This window comes from Lithobates pipiens, unplaced genomic scaffold, assembly GCF_037356315.1.
Source record: "Lithobates pipiens isolate NorthernLeopardFrog02 unplaced genomic scaffold, aLitPip1_a1.2 Scaffold_18, whole genome shotgun sequence".
NCBI lineage: Eukaryota > Metazoa > Chordata > Amphibia > Anura > Ranidae > Lithobates > Lithobates pipiens.
The window spans coordinates 527436991-527461335 of record NW_027507758.1 but is presented as its reverse complement, the minus strand read 5'-3'; the positions used below and the strand labels follow the sequence as shown (position 1 = coordinate 527461335).

The 24345-nt window shown below is 41.9% G+C and overlaps 1 protein-coding gene across 6 annotated transcripts in view; it reads right to left on the bottom strand.

Annotated features, from left to right (window-relative positions):
* Positions 1-24345, bottom strand: part of LPIN1 (lipin 1) — a 270004-nt gene that overhangs the window by 73934 nt on the left and 171725 nt on the right. For all 6 annotated transcript variants that reach the window (XM_077488801.1, XM_077488806.1, XM_077488803.1 and 3 more), the window contains exons 4-9: positions 21766-22091; positions 16029-16148; positions 14205-14334; positions 11936-12254; positions 7367-7460; positions 5150-5340 (exon numbers count right to left, since the gene is read on the bottom strand). In XM_077488801.1, the coding sequence (XP_077344927.1) occupies positions 5150-5340; positions 7367-7460; positions 11936-12254; positions 14205-14334; positions 16029-16148; positions 21766-22091 (1180 nt within the window). The remainder of the gene's footprint in view (positions 1-5149; positions 5341-7366; positions 7461-11935; positions 12255-14204; positions 14335-16028; positions 16149-21765; positions 22092-24345) is intronic.

Genomic DNA, 24345 nt, shown 5'->3' with positions numbered 1-24345 from the left:
TGTCAATGGGAAGAATTTGTGACTTTGCCCAGTTAATATTGAGGCCCGAGTGCTTACCAAATTCCTCGATGGTACAAAGAGCGGCCCGTAAAGAGGGCCCCTCATCTTCAAGATATAGGAGCATGTCGTCTGCGTACATGCTCACGGTTTCTACTATGGATCCCACCCTAAGGCCTCTAATGTGGGTATTGGATCTGAGGGAAATAGCCAGTGGCTCCACCGCCAGGGCATATAGAATCGGGGACAGCGGGCATCCCTGTCTAGTCCCCTGCCTTAGGGGTAGGGGCTCAGACAGCCAACCGTTCACCGCCACGCGCGCCTCCGGAGAAAAATATAAAATTCTGACCCATTTTATAAAGTTAGGCCCAAACCCAAATCGTCTAAGGCATTCCCACAAATATTCCCACTCCACCGAGTCAAACGCCTTAGCCGCGTACACTCACTACTTTACATTGTAGCAAAGTGTCATTTCTTCAGTGTTGTCACATGAAAAGATAGAATAAAATATTTACAAAAATGTGAGGGGTGTACTCACTTTTGTGAGATACTGTATGTCGCACATCATGTAAGCCTTTTTAGTAGGCTGCATTTGAAGAGGAACACACAAATTTATTTTTGATTAAAAATAAATGAAAAAAATTACAGTGGATTTTGTCAAAGACACAAAGCAGAAGATTAATGATGCATTTCCTTCATCACATGCAGCTTGATGAATGACGTGCTATCCGAAACTGTGCAGTCGCTTGTAACTTTTACATGCATGAAGATTGAAGTAAAGGGATTCAACTTAAACTGAGATTGCATCTCCAATTTATATATATATATATATATATATATATATATATATATATATATATATATACACATATACACACACACACACACAATATTATATATATATATATATATATATATATATATATATATATATATATATATATATATATATATACACACACATACACACACACTATATATATATATATATATATCAGATCATTATCCTCATGACTACTAAAGTCTATAGATGGCAACATTTTGTAGACAGCCACAATAGTATGGCTCTCGTGTAGAAGTCACCTCCAGCAAGATCTCCATACAGTAGTACTTCTGTGTTGCAGTGTGAAGTCTTTTATTGGAACAGACATACTGAACACAAACAGATGGCATACAAGCCGCTGGCACTAGAGGAAGTTTTAATGAAATTCACAAAGTACACTGCAAGATTGTAGAACAATGTGCTATAAATATTTTAGTCACACATTTATGAAAAACATCAAGATGGAAAACAAAGAGATGGGAACAGGCTTCTAATGTCAGAAACACCAGGCTGGATCCTGCTCTGCTCACCAGAAACTAGCCTGGACCTGCCAATGGAACCACTAAATGCAAGTCATCTATAGGGGACTACAAAAGTGGCACAGGGGACCTTCAAAAGAACTTCACACCAAAGGGGAGGTTCCGCTTAATGTCCTTTTTTTGGAACTTTTTTACTTTGGGGGGGGGGGGGGGGGGGCACCTATTTTTGTCAGATACCTGCTCCCATTTCCACCAGAAGACGCATCCATCCCCCAAACCGCAACTTTCTGGGACACATAACAGGTCCCTGGAGACTGCAGGACCACTTACAGTGCAGAGAGGCTCACGCATGCACAGGGGAAAGCCAGATGTGAAGCCACAAGGAGTCACAGCCGGCTTCCCACACTAAACAAGCCAGCGCCGGGAACCTGAAGACCGGCGAAGAACTAGCCTGGGGGAGCACTGCACTGGATCCCTAGACAGGCAAGTATCCCAATATTAAAAGTCAGCAGCTACAGTATTTGTATTTTTCTTTTTTAACTCTTAGCCCTTGTACACACGGTCGGACATTCCGACAACAAAATCCGTCGGATTTTGTCTGACAGATTTTGTCCGAAACTTGTGTTGCATACACACGGTCGGACAAAGTTGTCGGAAAATCTGATCGTAATTAATGGGATGACGTTATTTCGTTATGAGGGGACTACGTTCAGGCTAGTAGCCAATAGCTTTGGTCTAGGAATTTGAGCATGCGTGGCACTTTGTCCGATCGGAATTCTCTACACACAATCGGACAAAGTCCGATCGGATCATGTTGTCGGAAAGTTTTATAGCCCAGCTCTAAAACTTTGTCCGTCGGATATTCAGACGGAAACAGTCCGATGGAGCCCACACACACAGTCAGATTATCCGACAACACAGTCTGATCGGACATTTTCCGTCTGAATATCTGACCGTGTGTACAAGGGCTTAGACCAACGCTGTATCCTGGCCTAGGCCGACAAGGCCCAAGCCTAAGGCAGCACTTTGCAGGGGGGCAGCACGGAAACAGTCCACGCCGGCTTGTGCTACACTGTTAGTGTAGTGCCAATCTTATTGGGCGGACTGGGCTGACAGGCAAATTAGTCTAACTCCCCCATAAAGCGGGCTCACTGCTTCCAGTATGCGGGCGGCCGACATTCCGCAACTGTGGGGGGGGGGGGGGGTACAATGCTTCTAATTTTGACTGTCCTATCATCCTGGACCACAAACCTTCCTCACTGTGCTATATGGTTTCTGCTGCACCATGGTTATATCTTCTTAGTCCTCTCCATAAAATTATCAGAAATTTGTGCTTAAAGTAGAACTATAGGCAACACTTCTTTTTTCATTTTGGATAGAGTAAGGGAGGGTTATGGCCCCTGTCAGTTTATTTTTTACCATCCCTGTCCCATTGCAGAGATTTCCCTTCACTTCCTGCCCCATAGCCAAACAGGAAGTGAGAGGAAATCTATGCAAATTAAGGGAATCCATCCCCCCCAAGCTCTCAGAACCCCACTCGAAAATTTCAGGGTGGGTCTTAAACAGCAAGAGGTGTGGCCTTCACAAGAAGGGTGGGTCATATTTAAATGAGGGGGTCACGTGTTTAGTCAGGCCTAGGGCAGCACAAAACCTAAATACACTACTGCCTTAAACGCAGACAGTATGCAAATATGTGGCCTCTCGAGGGTACGCCTTGGCACCGATAGGCCGCATATTTGCACATCAATTTGCACACACCTGTGCTGAAAGCGCACGCCTTGTGTGCTCCCAACAGTTACTGGCGGCTAACGGAATCATGTGACTGCCGTGACAGCCAATCATGGCGGTCACATGATCATAAGCCCAGCCCCGCTCCACCTCCCAGCATCTGAAATCCAGTAAAGGGCCAGAAGGCGCCAGCACAAAGGGGTTAAACCGGACTTAAGAACCGCTTTAACAAAAATACCAAAGAACTGCACTAAAAGTGCCCAAAAAAAAAATCCAATAAGTGCTAAAGATCAGTTGCACTCACTATTATCTGGATACCCAAAAAATTCAAAACATATAAACACAATGTTGCTTAGCAGTGAGTGGACATTGTAGCATGGCTTCCTCCCGTTATGCTGGTCATACACTATACAATCTGATTGTACAATTTCTATACTATCTCCTTTAGAGTTACTAAAACTATTATAAGGAGTAATCTATACAAGTTATTTATTTTGAATCAAATCAGACATGTCCCTTTCACTACATAGCTGATAGTAGATCTAAAAGATATTGTACAATCAGATTGTATAGTGTGTTGCCAGCTTCACAGCCTGATCAAAGTTGCAATTGCTGAAACAATTCTTTCTGTTTTCACATTATCTGTGCCTACTTGTTAATTGACTGTATTAACATTGAACTGCAGACCCACAAAGGTATATAGATATATTAACCACTTGCCGACTGCCGCACGCCAATGTACAACCCAACTTTGGGGACGGACATCGTTGTTATGGCAGCAGCTAGCTGCCATAACCCCAGTATCCCCATGTTCGGCCGACTACAAGATAAAAGTGGTCTCTGCGGCGGATTCGCCGCAAGATCACTTTTATCGGTGGTGGGAGAGGGCCCCCCCTCCCGCTGTGATCCGGTGCCCTCTGCCACTTACCGGAGGCCATCAGCAGCGGCGGAGGCAAACGCGTCTGTCTCCTTGCTAGGTATGCAGACGAGTGAAGGGAAGATGTCCCCCACCCATCTCCATACCATAGCAGGGAGGAAGCAATGTCAAAATGTCACTTCCGCCCATACATCTTAAAAGGCAAATTGTTTGTTGTCATTTTTTCAAAATGACAACATTTTTTTTTTTTCTTTGCATTTAAGTACAACTATGAGATCTGAGGTCTTTTTGACCTCAGATCTCATATTTAAGAGGTCTTGTCATGCTTTTTTTTTTCTATTACAAGGGATGTTTACATTCCTTACAATAGGAATAAAAGCAATACCATTTTTTTTTTTAAAACAGCGTAAAAATAAAAAATAAAAGGCAAAATAAATAAGAAAAAATAAATAAAAATTTTAAACGCGCCCCGTCAAGCTAACATGCAGAAGCAAACGCATATGTGAGTAGCGCCCGCATATGAAAATGGTGTTAAAACCACACATGTGAGGTATCGCCACAATGGGTAGAGCGAGAGCAATAATTCTAGCCCTAGACCTCCTCTGTAACGCAAAACATGTAACCGGTAGAATTTTTTAAATGTCACCTATGGAGATTTTTAAGGGTAAAAGTTTGCCGCCATTCCACGAGCGGGCGCAATTTTGAAGGGTGACAAGTTGGGTATCAGTTTACTCGGCGCAACATTATCTTTCACAATATAAAAAAAAATTGGGCTCACTTTACTGTTGTCTTATTTTTTAATAGATACAAAGTGTATTTTTTTTTTTTAAAGTGCGCTTGTAAGACCGCTGCGCAAATACGGTGTGACAGAAAGTATTGCAATGACCGCCATTTTATTCTCTAGGATGTTAGAGAAAAATGTATAATGTGTGGGGGTTCTAAGTAATTTTCTAGTAAAAAAAAAACAAAAACGGTTTTTAACTTGTAAACACCACATCTAAAAAAGAGGCCTGGTCTCAAAGTGGTTAATAAAAAACAAAAATGTATTTTATATATATGTATATATATATACATATATATACTGTACATACACATATATACATATATATACATATATATATACACACACACACACACACACACACATATATATATACACATACTTCTTTCTTTTTTTTTGCTGTATTTCAGAAAGTAAGGATGATTTACATATTTGCTTAGAGCTCATAAGCTCTGAAAACATACCTTTTGTCAGTTCTTTGTTGTCATTGAGGCCACCACATAATGATATAGCAATAGAAGGCAGATCTCGGATCCCATCAGAGATGCTTTCTACCCCGCTGTCCACCCCAGAGCTTCCCACAGACTGCGGTGACTGGTTGGCGGAACGGACACCATTTTCTGCTGCGATTTTCCCTGGTGCAGGCGGGTCACCACTGAAAAGATACAAATAAAAAATAAAAAAACAACCTGTTACAGCAAATGAAATAATAAAACTACTAATACAGCCCAGAATAATAGGAGACTTAGGGGACAAGAATACGTTCTGCACAGCCCTGACCAGCAATTTCCACTACCCTCCGATTGTTGCTACGCTAGAGCCTTTTGTGTACTTATGTGCCTGTGCAGTATTTTCAAAAGGTAACCTTACCAGTACAGGTCACCTAAAAATAAGATGATCATGTGCATTCACAGCAATGTCACAACAGAAAAGGAAATCACATCATCTCAGTAAAGCTGCGATAATGTCATTGCTTTATTGGAGCCTAGATATAAGTGTACTTGTCTCATTATTTCTGCCTGCTGCTTCTTTCCTCTGCCATCAGCATGAATCACTTCTGACAAGTATTCCTGACACCAAGAGAAAAAAGGTGACAGTGGAGGGAACTCCCGCTGATTGACAACCAGTAAAGGAGAGTGTTCCCTCCAATCAGCACTCAGAGCTCTCCTCACTGTACTCTGCAGAGAGTAACTTCAGCTCTCCACACCCTTTTTCTGAACTTTCAGACAAGCTTTATAAATTCTGAACTCTGAATGGATGTAAAGAAGAAAAGACTGCAAATAAACGGGTACAACTTGAGTTGGCGGACTTATTTCACCTCTGTGTATCACTTCACCTCACAACCACTTTAAATATGTTAAAACAGCATTATAAAACTCATCTCTAGACCATAAATCCTTTGATGCCAAAACCTAGTACCAGCATAATAGGCAAGGTTCCTTAGGAAACAGTTGGAGGTAACAAGTGAAACCAATCAGTGAGCTCGTAACACTCTCCAAAAAGCTACAGTCAGAAAAATATTTGCCTAATCTGTGTTCTCTGTAGCCAAAATTCAAAAAGCATGTTGCAGGTTCACTGACAGTGTGTTTCCTGAATCTGATATGATATTGGGTGGCAAACTGAAGTGAATGGAGGAATCTGTCAGATTTAATTTTTTTTTCCACCCTGTGCACAGGCAGATTCCTGAAACCAAAAAAACAAAAATGGACAAAGTCGGAGTCGTTGTACTAACAGTCCAAGGTTAGTACAGCGATCTCCCCTGCTGAGCTGTTGTGTTCTGACAGGGGGACCCCCCCTCTACCAGAACACTCCGGTCAGCACGCTCAACCATTGGCTGATCGGGAGCCGGTTGGCTGCTGGTTTTCTAAAATGCTCGTCTGACACAAGACAGCAATTTGGACTGGCTGTCAGAATGGCTGACATACACACAAGCTGAATGTCGGACGTTTTTTATTGAAACGCCAGATGTCTCCTGACATTCGGCCCATGTGTATGGCTTTACTGTAACAGCCAGAACCCAGATATCAGGTTTAAAGTGTATACACGGTACATAGATTGTTGAAATAAGGAGGTAATAAGCAGCACTAATAGATTCAGGCGAGTGTCACATGTCCAAAGAGCAGGCAGGAGGCGGGGCAGTGGCACCAAGTCTGTGAAGCCTAAGCCCACGTACACAGGTCGGAGATTTTGCCAACCAAATCCGTCGGATTTTGCCCGTCGGATTTAGTCTGACGGATTGTGTCCGAAACTGTTGCATACACACGGTCGGGCCAAGTTGGTGAAAAATCCGATCTTTCAGAACGTGATGACGTAATTTCGTTCGCTTTGATGTAGGAATTTGATCTGAGCATGCGTGGCACTTGGTCCGATGAAAATGCTCTACACATGATCGGATTAGGTCCGTCCGGCCCAGTTGGTCGGGAAATATTTCCAACATTCGGACGGAATCAGTCCGATGCATACCACACACAGTCGGATTATCTGACGACACGGTCCGATAAGACTCATTCCGACAGATTCTCCGACCATGTGTACAAGGGCTTAGAGTACATCTCGTGTGTATCACAGCCTGGCAATTACTTTACAAATGTTTTCACATGCAAAACAATTCCCGTGTGTGTTATCTGTGTGTTTCACTGAGGTTGAAAATGAAAAGTATAAGGAAAAGGAAGGTTAAGTACCTTTTTGGGAAATACAGTTGAGCAAGTTCAGGATCCATGCAGGTGATGTCATCTAAATAAACGCCATCCGCTCCAAGATGTCTGCTCCGCTTATCTGGAATAGAGAACATATAGATATGTGAGATTAGTATATACTGTATACAACATTGTAATACATTCCCCTGTACATATACTATAGATGTCCCCTCCAATGGCGATCTGTAATCTGCAATCATTCAATCTCTCAATGACATTTCTAGGAGGCATTCTGTATACCACCTATGTACAGAACAACTCCATGTAGCCATATTACATTTCACAGAAAATTAGAGCTGAAAAATGTTGTGAAATGTTGGGTTAACAAAACGCTTTACAGTGCACTGGCTGAAATAAAAATAAAAAATAAATAGTATTTTGTACTACAATGATTTAGTTTACGGAGTATGAATAATAACTGTTGAGGTGTCAGATTAATCAGCATAGCATTTAGGATTAGCATTTTCTCAACCTAAAGAAAACCTTGATCCTCATTCTTTCCAGCTAATTTTGTGTCTCTAGATCAGGATTCCTAACCAGGGGTATCCATTCCACTTTGGGTTGTCCCCGGAAAAGTAATAGAGGGGAAATCTTCCAATGGGGATGCTAGTTCTGGTGACCTGGGGGTCCCCAAGGGATTCTCTTAACCTCTTTCCAACAGCCCCATAGCACATTTACTGTTACAGGGCGGCTGCTCTGTGCAGAATCACATATATAATTCTGCACTTCCGGGCTTGTTTTTACACAGCGGGAGCTGATCCGATGTCCGCTGGGACCCGCCGATCATTCGGTACTCTGACAGAATGACAGTCTGCCCATGTAAACAAGGCAGACTGTCATTCCGTGAGTACAGAAGACATGAATCCTGCGAAGAAGGCATCTCTTCAAGTAGTAAAAGCACTTCCCCCACAGTAATGCCGAGTACACGCGATCACACATTCCGACAACAAAATTTGTGGGATTTTTTTCCGATGGATGTTGGCTCAAACTTGTCTTGCATACACACGGTCACACAATGTTGTCGGAAATTCCCAACGTCAAGAACACGGTGACGTACGACGAGCTGAGAAAATTGAAGTTTAATAGCCGAGTGGCTCTTCTACTTGATTCCGAGCATGTGTGGAACTTTGTGCGTCAGAATTGTGTACACACGATCAGAGTTTCCGACAACGGATTTTGTTGTTGGAAAATTTGAGATCCAAATCTCAAATTTTGTGCGACAGAACTGTCCGATGGAGCCTACACACAGTCGGAATTTCCGACAACAAGCTCAGATCGAACATCTCCCGTCGGAAAATCTGACCGCGTGTACGGGGCATGAGTAAAGACTCCCAAGGCACACATTTTCACCTTTGGTCACCACCGATGTTAACCTCTTCCTTGCCAGTGTCATTAGTATAGTGATAGTGCATTTTTTTTTTAGCACTGATCATTGTAATTAGTTCCCAAAAAGTGTCAAAAGTTTTATTTAGTGTCTGATTTGCCCGCCGCAATATTGCAGTTCTGGCAAGTCACTGATCGACACCATTACTAGTAAAAAAAAAAAAAAAAAAAAAAAACACGAAATAAAAAAATCCCCTATTTTGTAGAAGCTATAACTTTTGCGCAAACCAATCAATATATGCGATTATTGAGATTTTTTTTTTAACAAAAACATTTCGCAGAATACACGCTCGCCTAAACTGATCAAGAAATTAGATTTTTTTTACATTTTTTATTGGATATGTTTTAGAGCAGAAAGTAAAAAATATTCACAATTGTCGGTCATTCTTTGTTTCTAGTGCAAAAAATAAAAAACACAAGTGATCAAATACCACCAAAAGAAAGCTCTATTTTTGGGAAAAAAAAGCACATAAATTTTATTTGGGTACAACATCGCATGTAATTGTAAGTTAAAACAACGCAGTGTCGTATCGCAAAAAATGGCCTGAACTGAATGGCCTGAAATGAGCTGAAGTGGTTCATTTGCAGGAGTTTCCTCTCACTTCTTGTTTGGCTATGGGACAGACGTGAAGGGAAATCTTTCCATTGCGACAAGGGCAAAAATATACCTTACCGGGGTTAGAACCCTCGCTTATTCTATCAGAAATTAAAATAAAAAGGTTTGCCTGTAGTTCTACTTTTAGACTGGTGGTGATGATGATTTTGGACAGATCAGTGAAGGGACATAGGGACATATTACATTGGGGTGTTGGTTACTTCATAAAGGTTCAAGCAGAACTAAACTCTCTCAATCAGCATTAACGATGTGTAACCTTCATACCCTGTACACTCGGTCAGAAATTCCAACGGAAAGGGTCCAATCGGATTATATTGTCGGAAAATCCGATCATGTGTGGGCTCTATCGGAAAAAAATCTGATCGGACTTTTTCTGATCGTTTGTAGGGAATTCAGGCGGACAAAGTGCCACGCATGCTCAGATCAAATTACGAGACCAAAGCTATTGGCTACTAGCATCAACGTAGTCCCGTCATATGCAATGAATGTCACCTCGTTCTGAACAATCGGATTTTCTGACAACTTTGTCCGCGCTTGTGTATGCAACACCAGTTTCGGACAAAGTAAAATACGACTGATTTTGTGTTCGGAATGTCTAACCATGTTTACCAGGCATTATGCTGCTAGCATTAGTAAATAGATAGGAAGGTATATTATATTTACTTCTTTTAAACGTTTTTTTTTTTTTACATTTCTTCAGTTGCTCGGTTTCTGGTCTAGGTCAAAATGATGTTATACATCCCAGGAGACTTTTCCTTTTATTTGGAGGAGAGGAGGGGTTTCTCACCTAAGCACACCCTCCTGCCTGCAAGCCTAAGCTAAGGGCAGATGGATTCCAGGCAGTAAATACTACATGAATTATCTATCCCTTCTCAATATGGCCACGACTAGAAATGCTGGGGGGGAGGTTTAAAAACAGATTTATCAACAAAACAAAGCATGGAGACATTATGGATGGGGGAGTTTGCTTTGAATATTAAAAATGAAATAGCGTTTTCAGTTTGTGGTTCTTAAATACAGTTTAGTTCCGTTTTAAGAATCTCTGTTCTAAGGACAAGGTCTGGGTCTAGGAACAAATTATGGTTCTTCATGTGAGAAACTGTAGTCCCAGTAGTTTGTATTCTTTTGCTATTGTGACCCCAAGAGAAGACCAGGGGCAAATAATCATGCTGCACCGTCCACATGAATGTTTCCAAGGCTGCAAGGCTGGAGCGCCCCAACGCCATCTGATGTTTTTGGTGATTTTTTTCCATTTGGCAAGTTCAATTGTTTAGCGTGAAAACTGAGCTTTGTATATCCTGAAATTGGCTGCACTAATATAAACCTGGATAGGGAATTTGTTTAAATGTGAATATGCAAACATCCCTGCGCTTCAGCAGTACGGAGCATGGGATAAGGGAGGTGTTCACGCTGGAGATGCATTAATACATTTCATTATTTGTCGCTGCATAAGTGTTTACTTGTCCTGTCATTTGCATTCCTCTCTGGAATAAAAACAGATTGCTTTAGGAACTGAAATTTGCATATTGTTTTGTCTCTCAGCTGCTGCCAGCTTCCTAAAATACAAACAACTGAGCTGTAAGTGGCACAGGGGCAAATCAACAAACTGGCAGCACTGCTCTATGGACATAACTTTCCAAAACTTCTCCCCCCGATTTTAATGCGACTGGCTCATTTATTCTCAAGTCCTGCACAGCCCTTGATGTCAAATAACAAGCATCTTCTGTATTATTGTCTACATTAAAACATTTTCAAATAGGGATGCTAAGGCTACAGCTTTTCTTTTACAAAACGAAGGCCCGTTTCACACATGCTGTCCGTTTGTCCGTTTTTCATCCATCCATTAATGGATGAAAAACGGACATCAATGCATCGCTATGGAAAAACTGATGTAAATGGATGATCATCCGTCAAGTGTGAGTGGTGCCAACAGGGGCGTAATTTTGTGTATGGCCAGCTTAATTGTATGAGTCGGCTCACTCAATAGAGATAAAGGGGTTGATCTACTAAAACTGAAGAGTGCAAAATCTGGTGCAGCTCTGCATAGAAACCAATGTTTCATGTAGTAATCCCACTAGAAGCCACAGTAGTTAAGATCTGCCCAGTCTGAGTTATGGGAGGTATTGTACTTTATTATATAACTCTGTAATAGTCACCAGCTTGTGTAATGTAACAAAACCTACTGTTTGCCTTGAATCCATTTCCCTTTAAAAATTCCAAATCTCTCCCATAACTTTTTTGTAAACCACAGCAGGACTATTATAGTTTACATCACTTGATGGACTAAAGTTCACAAAATAATGTGGTAGCCAGAATATAATTTTATGGCCATGGAGCTATACCTATTTTCACCAACAGATGGCAATAGAGAAAACATCTGGAAATTGTACCCCAATTTTAGATAAAAGCCAGGAGCTGTGGAGGAGGGGATCCCTGTGTACAAAGGGATGGAGAAATTACAAAGAAACAGAACTTCCAGGCTGCCACCACTGTTGTGATGATCTGCATCCCTTCCATACATGTGCCAGAGAATGTTGATAACTTAACCGAAGTACCTTTCTTCTTGGAAGGTGAATCAGTCTTGCTTGATGGCTGAGTTTGTGGTTGGTTCAGACAGACAGTTAAAGGAGTGGCCTCTTCGTACATGGGAGCAGCGGCTGCAGCTCCTAGAGACTCAATGTCAATGTCTGCGCTTCTCTGGAGTGGCTCCATCTCTGGACCTTCATCCTCTACAATGCACAAGGCTGGCTGCTCATCAGCTGTGGGAAGTGATGAGACGTTCCCTTCTTCAGAAATGCTTTGTATGATCCTGAAATGTGTGCTTTCACGGGGGTTTATGTTCACAACACTTGAGTCCTTCATTTTGTGTGGAGACTGATAAGGAAAAAGTCAAGAAAAAAATAAATCTATAAAATGCAGAATGACATGTGGAAACTGGACTTTATAAAGCATGCATGCTATGCTGCTAACATGAAACTCACAATCCTAAAATTCACTAGACTTGGGGAATCTCAGAACATCCTCCCTTCCCACCTGCTACCTGATACCTTAACCACTTAAAGCGGAGGTCCCCCCAAAAAAAATAAAATTAAAAGCCAGCAGATACACATACTGCAGTTGCTGGCTTTTAATAATCCAGCAATTAGTCCAGCGATGTTGTTTCCACCACCATTGCGGGTAAGGGAACCCGGCAGTGTAGCCTTATGCTTTCACTCCGGGAGCCCTACTGCGCATGCGCGAGGCCCCGCTCCTCTCTCCTACTGGCCATGTGACAGGGGGAGGAGGAGGGAGCGCCACGGTGATGTCATGGGCCGCGGCATGGACTCCTGGAAGTGGGAAGTCTTTGACAGGTATCCTGTCACCCCCTCAAAAGGTGCCAATTGTGGCACCGGAGGGGGAAAGGAGACAAATGAGAAGCTCCACTTTTGGGTGGAGCTCCACTTTAAAGGACCGAGCCCATTTCAAGTTACAAGTTAAAATCTGTATTTTTGCTAGAAATTTACTTAGAACCCCCAAGTAGAGGCCCTAGAGAACAAAATGGAAATCATGGCAATACTTTGTCACGCAATTTTTTGGGAAAAAATACACTTTTTTGAATAAGAAAATAAGGAAACAGTAAAGCTAGCCCAATTTCTTTTCTATAGTGTAAAAAATGATGTTACTAACATGTCATGCTTAAAAATTGCACACACTTGTGGAATGACGACTAACTACGGTACTTAAAGAGCAACATAGGCGACGCTTTAAACATTTTTACAGGTTACCCGTTTAGAGTTACAGAGGAGATCTAGTGCTAGAATTATTGCTCTTGTTCTAATGATTGCAGCAATACCTCACATGTGTGGTTTGAACACAACACCATTTACATATGTGGGCGTGACTTGGGTATGCATTCGCTTCTGCGCGCAAGCTCGGAGGGACGGGGCATTTAAAAAAAAAAAAAAATGTTCTCATTTATTTGACTTTTTATTTTTACACGGTCCCTTTCAAAAAAAATGTTTTTGATCACTTCTATTCCTATTACAAGGAATGCAAAGCGCTCATAGCGATGTCGCTTTTTGATCCTTCGATGTCGGCTCTTCTTATCATTGTGAAGCAGAATTCACCAAGCGTTGGATTGTTCACCCACTAATAGAGAACGTGAGCTGGGTTTAGACTGTCATGAGACAGGTTCGTTTTACCCTACTGATGATGTGTTGTCGCAATAGTAATTTTAAACATTCCTTGTAATAGAAACAAGCATAACAGGGTCTCTTTAATGTGAGATCTGAGGTCAAAAAGACCTCAGATCTCACATTTACACTTAAAAGCAATAAACAAAACAAATAGTAACTTTATGTTTTCACATAAAAGAAATGGGCCATTTAAGGCCTCAGGGCGAAAGTGATGTTTGACTTCGCTCCAAGGGCATAGAGTCAAGTGGGGGCCATCTTGCCCTCACTCGAGTTCCTGACCATCACGCCATCGTATTGGATCGTCTCCGCCACTGCTGATCTCTCTGGTAAGTGGCCGAAACGATTGGGAAGCGAGGGGGGTGGTGGTCACCTCTCCCACTGCCCATAAAAGTCGTCCCATGGCGAATCTGCCGCTGGGACCACTTTTATGAAAAAGGAGCTAGTAGCGACGCACATACACGGTGGGTGGTCCAGAAGTGGTTAATTAATCATGTTAAGACAGGTATTTCCGCATTCATCATTCTTTGGAAAATACCTGACCCTCTATGGTCACAATCTTCCACAAATGTGGACTCACAAATCTCTAGTCATTGCAAATCAGTAGCCATCACCCTAAGGCCCACAGTAATTCACAATATTAGTTACCTACCTTGGTAGCCTGAGGTAGTTCCCCCCAGGCCCAGTGAATTGGGACATCGTTGGTCGCCATTCCTCGATCCTGTGCTTTGCTGACCAGTTCAGAGTCACTCTTAGGAGTTGCACAACGGGATCCTGGAGGACTGAGCAGAAACATCCAAATAAACCTCCAGTCTAGGAGTGTAGTTTACCATATTTAGGGTGTAACATGTAACATGCTCCAGCACGTCTTCCTCATCCCCTTGACTCCCATACTTCGTAACAGAGTGTGTGTGTGTGTGTGGGGGGGGGAGATATTATCTCCTAACACATTTTAAATACAGCGTGGAAATCGTGCACAGTATTCAGAATGAGAGAACTAAAAGTCCCAATTGTCACCACGGTTAGACAGCTTGTATTCAATGAATTGCAGGGGGCACTAATGAGCGCCCTCGTAGTTCATTCACAAATGCAGCAACACTAGTGTTGACCTAAGATTAGGGAAAGCTACATCAAGTAAGTTGATAACTTCTTGTGTAAAGGAGGTGCATCTGAACCTTTAACCACTTGAGGTCCGGCCAAATGACGGCCACAGCGCGGACATCAATTTCCGGGAGGCCATCATAGGACATCCTCCCCTGTGCACGCTCCCTGCACACGCCCTGCAGGGCACGCAGGGAGCAGGCTGTGATCACCGAGTCACTGAGACTTGGGTGATCACCGATCCGAGTAAGGGGCTGGTCCCGGCCCCTTACCATGTGATCAGCTGTCAGCCAATGACAGCTGATCACATGATGTAAACAAAAGCTCGGCTTTTTTTTTTTTCAGTGTGAGGAGAAAAAAAAAAACGATCACCGGCTTATGTTAAAGGGACATCGGTCCCAAAGAGGAAGGAACACAGGCACCTCATCTGTGCCAATCAGTACCCCCTGCCAGTGCCACCCGTTATTGCTACCTGTCAGTGCCCAAAGTGCCCACCAGTGCCACCTATCAATGCCCACAAGTGCCAACTATCAATGCTCACCAGTGGTGCCAATCAGTGCCACCTATCAGTGTAAGCAATCAGTGCCCATTACTACCACCCATCACTGCCACCCATCAATGCCCATCACTGCCACCTCATCAGCGTACATCAATGAAGGAGAAAATTAACTTGTTTGCAAAATTTTATGACAAAATATTTAAAAAAAAAAAAAATTATTTTTAATTTAGTCTTTCAATTTTTTTTTAAACAAAAAATAAAAAACGCAGAGGTGATCAAATACCCCCTATTTGTGGGGAAAGAAAATGATAAAAATTGATTTGGGTACAGTGTTGTATGACCGCACAATTGTCAAAGTACATCAGCGCTGAAAGCTGAAAATTGGTCTGGACAGGAGGGGGGTTTAAGTGCCCAGTAAGCAAGTGGTTAAATAATGTAGCCAGGGACATACCCACGACCATACCAGCTGTGGTTACAGTAAACATATCAAGTGACCAAGGTTTGGGGCTCCTGGTACACTTGAAAAGCAACTAAGGTGACAATGCATGCGATCCCCTAAAGCTGCATGCTTTGGAGTAATTATTCACTTTTACAATGCCACATGTGTGCTTTAACTGTATGTTAGAACCAATCCAATATTTCTGTTCTGTTAGTGCAGATTGGGAGGCTGAAAGGGAGTATGTGATTGGTTCATATTGGCAGTCCCTCCTCCAGGTGCTCCGCTATAATTAAGGTCTTTCTTCTGAAATGATAAACTACAAAAGGAAGCGGGGTGGAGCAATGTCTGGATAAAAAAAAAAAAATGAAGCCCAAAAAGTTTGTCTTGTGCACCCCGATGTGCTCTTCACCTATAACTGGAACAATCTAGGTACCAACCTTGGGTTTGGAGTCCACTCTCCATCAGAATGCGGGTACTTCTCAGGTTTAGTGAAGGAAGTGATCTGTGATTGGTTCACCTCTGAGACTCGGTCACTAAAACTGTTCTGGACAGACGATCTATAAAATAAGGTAACGTTTTTAAATACTTGGTCATTTTGTTTTCTTATCCATGATATAAATAAAATAAAAATGCATACTCTGAAGCCCCATACACACTATCAAATTTTCTGCAGATTTTTGTCTTCAGATTCACCAAAACCATGTAGTGGAAGGGCCTGCTTGATTGCATACACATTGAAACTCCTAAGGTTTGACCTTATATTATATGGCTTTGGTAAATGTGAAGGAAAAAAATCATCAGAAAATCTGATATAGTGTGTATGGGGCTTAAGTGCCTTGTCTACTGCAACATCTTCCTCTGAGTTCTCTTACCCTTAAATTCGATATGCTTATATTCTCTTTAACATGGGCAGGGCCTAATCTGTGTAAATATATATCAATTTGGTCATGTTTTGCATTCACTGTGTGAGCCATGGTCTCTCCATTTGCTCCTTTAACCACTTGACCTCTGGGAGATTTTACCCCCCTTCACGACCAGACGATTGTTTGCTATTCGGCACTGTGCTACTTTAACTGGCGATTGTGCGGTCATGCAACACTGTACCCAAATGAAATTGATATCATTTATTTTTTTCACATAGAGCTTTCTTTTGGTGGTAAAAGCAGATAATGCAAAAATCAGTGTAAGTCCTTTGCAGGCTTGTAATAAAATCCTTAGTGGGTGCTCTGGCTCTGATGCTCTCTCTCACAAAAAAGTGAGTAAAAACATACAGGGGCTCACACGTTCCAGCTTACAAGCCTTGATCACACTTTTTTTTTTATGCACCAATAAAGAAGCAACAAGGACATTTGGAGTTGCCGGCTCTTTGTATTTATTTATTTTGGTGGTATTTGATCACCACTGGGTTTTTTTTTTTACTTTTTTTGCGATATAAACAAAAAAAGACTGAAAATTTTGGGGAAAAAAAAACAAAAACATTTTCTACTTTCTGTTATAAAACATATCCAACAAACTCAAATTTCATCATAAATGTTGGCCAAAATGTATTCTGCTACATGTCTTTGGTAAAAAAAAAAAATCCCAATTGTATATTAATATACATAAATAAATAAAAATAATATAGATTTGAAAATTGATCAGTCCTGATGTACTGACTGCCTATCTTTTTTCTTGAGGCTCCAATTTTTTTTTTGTCCACACCGTTACTGCTTATACAGTGATGATCACTGTTTAAGCAATAGTTTTAGCTGTCATGAATGGGTTAACCATTCATAAACCGTTGCTTTTGGTTGTGATCTGTAATTTGCTAGACTAATATCACATGGTACAGGTATCCAGGAAACTTGTAAATGCTGTGGGTCAATCACAGATTACAACAGTAAGAAAGCTGTTCATGAATGAAAAGCCATTCATGACAGGTTGCTTACATTGTTTCATATAATCACTATGACCCATCATAGCGATCCAATGACAACCCAGTTACTGATCCCGGTAACAGGGAATTTCCTTCCACAGAAGGTGGTCTCAGTGGGGGGGGGGGGCATGGATCGTTTCAAGAAACTATTAGATAAGCACATGAAACCACAACATACAGGGATATACAATGTAATCCTGACATATAATCACACACATAGGTTGAACAACCTCACATATTATGTAACTATGTGATCACGTGGTCAGAACCATGCAAATTGCTTTCCGATCAGTAAGGTAAGACCAAACACAAACACAGACAAGCAGCATGAGAGAGCTAGGAACTTGGACAAGTGCACATTCCTAATTCCTACCTGAAAACTTGGTTAACATTCTCATATCACATGAACCCATGTGTCAGATTATTAATGGCCAGATTGCAGATACTGGTAGTTTAATGGGTTTTGGTATAAAACATCATTTTAAAAATGTGTAATCTTGAGGGAAAAAAACAACTAAAATTATCCTCAAAAGATAACAGTTTCCTTTTAAAGGGCAAGTTTTTTTTTTGTTTTATTAAAGTGCTGCTAATTTCTAACACATTATCCTACACTTTATTGCAATAGCTGCAGTACTTCAACATTTGCTTATTACATATGCAGGCTCTGCTTTCTGCCTTTACCTTTCTAATCCTCTTATCTCAATGCAAGCCTGCCAAACAGAATATGTGTATTTGGGGGAAAAAATATCTCTTCTGATGTTAGAACACTTATAAAATTCTTGGTAGCCAGAAACCATGTAAAATATAGGCTGCCAAAGCTCTAGGTCAAAGGAAAGAGATTTTTAAAAAATCCCATTTATGTAAGGTGCTTTTAAACTAAAAATAAAAAATGGCATTTGGTGATGCTAAAAGGAGCCTGTTCATTGGAAAAAAAATAGATTTTTAATGATGGGTCTTTAAAAGGTTGTTTTTTTAAGTGCAACATCATTTCTTTACACTAGATGTCGCTCAATAATCACTTTATAGACTACGTCTGTCCAATAGCTCCATGTAGAGTATTGAAAGTTTTTTTTTTTTTTTGTTTTGTTTTTATTAGTTTTAAAGTGCAACATCATTTGTTTCCACTAGATGTCACTCAATACTCACTTTATAGACTACATCTGTCCCATAGCCCCAATGTAGAGTGTTGATTGTTTTTCGTGCATTTTTCGCACATTGCCACACTTCACGCATAGGGCAGCCCTTTAATTTCAATAGGTTGCTCTATAAACCATAAACACGGAAATAACGTGCATGTTTCATATTGCGCTTTGAGTGTTTTTTAGCAGTGCGTTTTGCCCCAATTGTTGTGCAAAAATGCATGTCCATTATTGAATGGCGCTGCAAGTTCAATTATGTGCACTTTTACATGCTACTGCAATACAAATGCAGCCTTATATTTCGTAGCTGAATTGCCAATGTAAAAAGACTGCCGGAAGAAAGCAGAGATTTCTAGATTTTGTAAGGACGTTTAAAAAAAAAAAAAGGAAAGGACTTAAAGCGGTAGTAAACCCGCAAATTTTTTTTTTTTTTTTTTTAAACCTGCAAAGCAAAAGGCATAATGAGCTAGTATGCACCGCATACTAGCTCATTATGAAATACTTACCTTAGAACGAGGCCCCGACATCTGGCCCGATCCACGCCGAGGGAGCTGACATGCTCCCTCGGCGTTTCTTCCGGGTATCGCGGCTCCGGCGCTGTGAGTGGCCGGAGCCGCGATATCGTCACTCCCCCGCATGCGTGCGGGAGATTTCAGTCCGGCCGGTCGGCCGCTGCCGGATTTTCACGGCGAGAACCCCCTTGTGCGCATGCGCCGCTGCAGTCAGCGGCGCATACCGAGGGGAATATCTCCTAAACCGTACAGGTTTAGGAGATATTTTTTTTACCTACAGGTAAGCATTATTATAGGCTTTCCTGTAGGTAAAAGTTAAAAAATTGAGCATACAACCACTTTAATGCATTCGGCAGAGCCTACTGACCCAAGCACAAATACATAGTGGCCAGCAGAGTGCTGTGTAGATGATATTTGGTTATATATGTGACTGAGGATCATTTGGTTATAAGAAACAGTGGAAGTATGCATTAGACCCCTTTCACACTGAGGCAATTTTCAGGAATTTTAGCGCTAGAAGTAGCACCTGTAAAAGCACCTGAAAACTGCCTCCAATGCTGCCCGAATGTGAAAGCCTGAGTGCTTTCACACTGGGGTGGTGCGCTTGGGGGACTCAAGAAAAAGTCCTGCAAGCAGCAAATTTGGGGTGGTTTGGAAGCACTGTGCACAGCACATCCAAAATGCCCCTGCCCATTGAAATGAACGGGTAGCGCTTCTGAAGCGCCTGAAAAGCGATTCGATGTGCCGCAACACGGGCGCTTTTAACCGCCTCTTCGGCCACTAGCGGGGGTTAAAAGCGTCCCACTAGCAGCCGAAAAGTGCTGCTTAAACAGTCCTAAAGCGCCGATATAATGAGTGCCTCTTTAGGGCTGATGCTCGGGCCTCCCCAGTGTTAAAGTAGCCTTATATATGTAAAGCGCTGTCTAAATTGACGGTGCTATATAAAGTACCTGTAATAAATAAAGTCCTCGTATCTGGTAGCGAGAGCCTGTAAATGTAGGTTCGCGACAATGTGGCTGCGGGGATTGCGTGTAAACTGCATACATTCATGCACACGCAACAACAAAAAAATGCTGCTGTTTAGCAGGCACGCGGGGGTGCCATTATATCTTAAAGGGGTTGTAAAGCTTAGTTTTTTATTTTCTAAATAGGTTCCTTTAAGCTAGTGCATTGTTGGTTCACTTACCTTTTCATTCGATTTCCCTTCTAAATGTTTTTTTTTGTCTGAATTTCTCACTTCCTGTTTCTCCTCAGTAAACCTCACATCATCATCCGAGTGGTGTTTAGTTAGCTAGAACAGCTTACTGAGGAGGAACAGGAAGTGAGAAATTTAGACAAAGAAAGCAAAGAAAAAAAAACATTTACAAGGGAAATCGAGGGAAAAGGTAAGTGAACCAACAATGCACTAGCTTAAAGGAACCTATTAAAAAAATTAAAAACCTTTACAACCCCTTTAATAGCATCCCCACGCGTTGGAAACCATGGTGCGTTTTCCCGTGCACGGAAATGCACAGCACCATGCAGTTTCTGTGGGGCTGCGGTTTTCGAAAAGGTTTAGAAAGGTTTTCCCTGCGTTTCCCACAAGACAGCAACCCATTGGGTCTGTGCCTGCGCAAATGAGCTGCCATGAAACATCATAAGTGTGAACTTCAGGCTAAATGCTATTGAACTTACTTTGAACAAAGATGTCCAACTAAAAGGGCGAGGATCAGTCTGAAGAGAGGGTGGAGGATTTTTGGAAGCACTGATGGAAGCATAAATGTTTCCATGCGTGTTTTCAGTAGAAAACTTTCAAACGAATATTATAAAATAAAAAAATAAAAATGACTGCGCTTGTGTAGTAAATGAATGGAATAATATAAAGCAGCAACAATGAACAGCGAGATATAACACAACAAATAATTGGAGAAAAAGAAAAAGTTGTGCTAATTGTGTATTAATAAGTGTTTTGTTTAGTGTAAAACTTTTTTAGCGATTTATTAAGAAGCAAATGCACATACACCAAGAGAACATTGGAAGTACATAAGGATAAAAACCATAAAATCTAGAAAATCTTGGAAGGTTAAAAATCGCAGTGAAGTAGGTTAGCTCTTTCTTCCTTGCAGCTGTTTTTTATCCTTATGCACTTCCAATGTTATCTTGGTGGATGTGCATTTGCTTCTTAATAAATACATAAAAAGGTTTTACACTATTGGAGGCCCCTTGTTTATCTATTATTTTTGGGTACTGCTGGGTTGCCATGATATTTCAATCTTAGTGTGGGAGGAATGGCTGGAGAGACATGGACTGCCTGTACTACACCTTTTGGACACCTTATCAGCAGATACATCCTAAGCGAGTTTGACCTTCCATAATTAGAGGGTCCACCATGTGGGTAAGAGTACATCTTGACTAAATGTTGGTGACGTCACTTGATGGAGGATATCACTGGTTACCACTTGTTTTGAACCGCAATACTCATTTTTGATCGGATTGGATGTTATAAAATATTTTTGGACTATAGCATTAGATAGAGATAATGATATGTCTTCATATTTTGGGACGCACTGACTAGCAGGATTGTGGATGGTGTACATATGTCATCTAACCAAAGCACTTTGAAATCTACCTGGCGCTTTCCAGTGTTTCGGTCTCTTCCTCTGAGCTCATCTCCATGGTAAACATGTCATCATCTTCTGACGTGTCACCTTTATCGTCTCTCTTTAAATTATCCAGCTTTGATTTCCTCCTCCTTTTCCTTCTCTTCTTTACAGATCCACTCATGACATTGTCTGGGTTGGGTTGGGACAAGTGAGTATTTCCAGGGTTCTGGGAAGAACCTGCAGAGTCCAGACCTCTAGTCCACTCTACTGAACTTCTCTTCAGCTGGGCCTCCATGAGAGATACTCCATCCAGTAAGATAGGCGAAGTTGCCAAGTATGACGGGATCGATTCCTGTGACAACAAAAAACAACCTAGTTACTTAAAGTGTCCCATCACCTTTTCTATACTAACAGATAAACAGAGCAAACTATAATAAAATGTTTATTGCAATGTCCATTAAAAGGAGAGCTTTGGTGCTCTTTTGGAGGATGCAGAGTAAGGTTCAATCCCCCCACCAGGTTGGTAAAGATGTGTGGGCACCTCACAGGGATGTGTCCCCCCACCCTCGGAGCAGCCATTATGTCCAACCAAGTTTTCTATAACCAAATTATGGACTTTTCAACTGAATTGGTGCTGAACCACAAAATCTGAATGTCACTGTCATTGTTTACAGAAAACAGGTAGAAAAAAAAAAGTCCTTACAAGAAAACATGGCCATATCTACCCCAAAAAAAGTCTGTAAGCTCAATCAAAGGGTGGCATGTTATGGGTGTGCCAGGAATCCCAGGGAATCTCCCCTGCAGGGTAGTCAGATTCCAAACTCTAGATTAATATAAAAACTTGACCCGGTGCATTCTGGCAAGATTTTTATTTCAGAAATCTCCATAAAAGGAAGCTGAGAACTCAAGAATGCAGCTCAATTATATTTGCAATATATATTTTCCCTGGAATATTCAGTAATGGCATTTTTGTACTTTTAGATTACAGTCCAGGTTTATTTAGGTGCAAGAAATGTGTGGCACAAAAATAATAAGAGAATAAAGTTACCATTATCTTCTAATGCCCCGTACACACGAGAGGGATTAAGTCTGACAGACCTCCAAAGGAGTTCCGCCGGAGTTCCGCCGGAGTTCCGACGGAGTTCTGGCGGACTTTTCGACCGAACGGACTTGACCACACACCATCACACCAAACTCCGACGGAGTCGAACGTGATGACGTACGACTGGATTCGACGTAGGAAGTTCCTAGACAGTAGCCAATAGCTGCCCTAGCGTCGGTTTTAGTCCGTCGGAGTAGCACACACACGAGCGGATTTTTCGAAGGGGACCGGGTCCGGCGGAGTTCCGTCGGGAAAATTTAAAGCATGCTTCATTTCTAAAGTCCGTCAGACTTTAGCTTCGCTAAAGTCCGTTGCAGCCCACACACGATCGGATAGTCTGACGGACTCAGCCCGTCGGACTTTGGATGTCGAAAAGTCCGCTCGTGTGTACGGGGCATTAGGTTGCTCCAGGTCCAAAGAGTGGGCATCCTCAGTTTATCATAGTTAGTAAGGTTGAATAAAGACACCAGTCCAACCTGAGTGAATGTCTACAATTGTCCCCATCCCTGTACATTGCACACTCACATCAGTCCCTACCCTCAAGGAGTCCACAATCCAAGGTCCCTATTCATATATTAGGACCAATTTGGGACAGAAGCCAATTAACCTACCTGCATGTCTTTGGAGTGTGGGAGGAAACCGGAGTGCCCGGAGGAAACCCACACAGGCACAGGGAGAACATGCAAACTCTAGGCAGGTCGTGTCGTGGTTGGGATTCAAACCAGCGACCCTTTTTACTGCTAGGTGAGAATGCTAACCACTACACCACTGTGCCGCATCCTTAGTGTTCAAGCAACCCAGTCCAAGCAAGATCCAGTATGCAAATACTGACCAGCTTCCCTGGTTTATCCTTGGCTCACCTCCTCCTATGCAATCCTATTGGCCACCAAATGGAATGGGCGGCCTCACGGGTCAAAAGCTGCAGGGGCTGGCAGAAGGGATGGGCCACAAACTGGCTGCTATTCCCAGTGTGCTGGAGATTTTGGTATACGCAATTGCTCCGATGAGAATGTGAACAAATGCCAGGATGTACCCACTGTATGCATCTGGTGCCACTTTAGAAGGTTATGAGAAAAGCTGAGTCTTATATTCAGGGTAAATTACTTAGATTTAAGATTTTGGGTATAAATGTATAAATGTCACTACACTGAAACACCATCTACTATCACCTCAATAAAATTTCACATAGTCTAGAACTGGCCCTTCATTTTTGCAGTTCTGTTCTGATTCTGGAAACTCTATCAGTCTTCAATATAAGCGGAACTAAACCCTCCTATCCTTTTCAGCCAGGGAAGCTGCCATCTTAGCTTCCGTTTGATCTGCAATTGCCAAGGTGTTGCACATGTGATCAGTTAACAATGCTGGACTGATATCTGGTCAAATCCAAGTCTGCATAGTGTACCTGTCCCACCGATGATAGAAAACCACAGCTGTTGGAGGTATTCACAGGGCTGGAGGAGAAGTTCCAGAACCCTGTGGGTATAGGTCAGAAGTGATGTCAGCT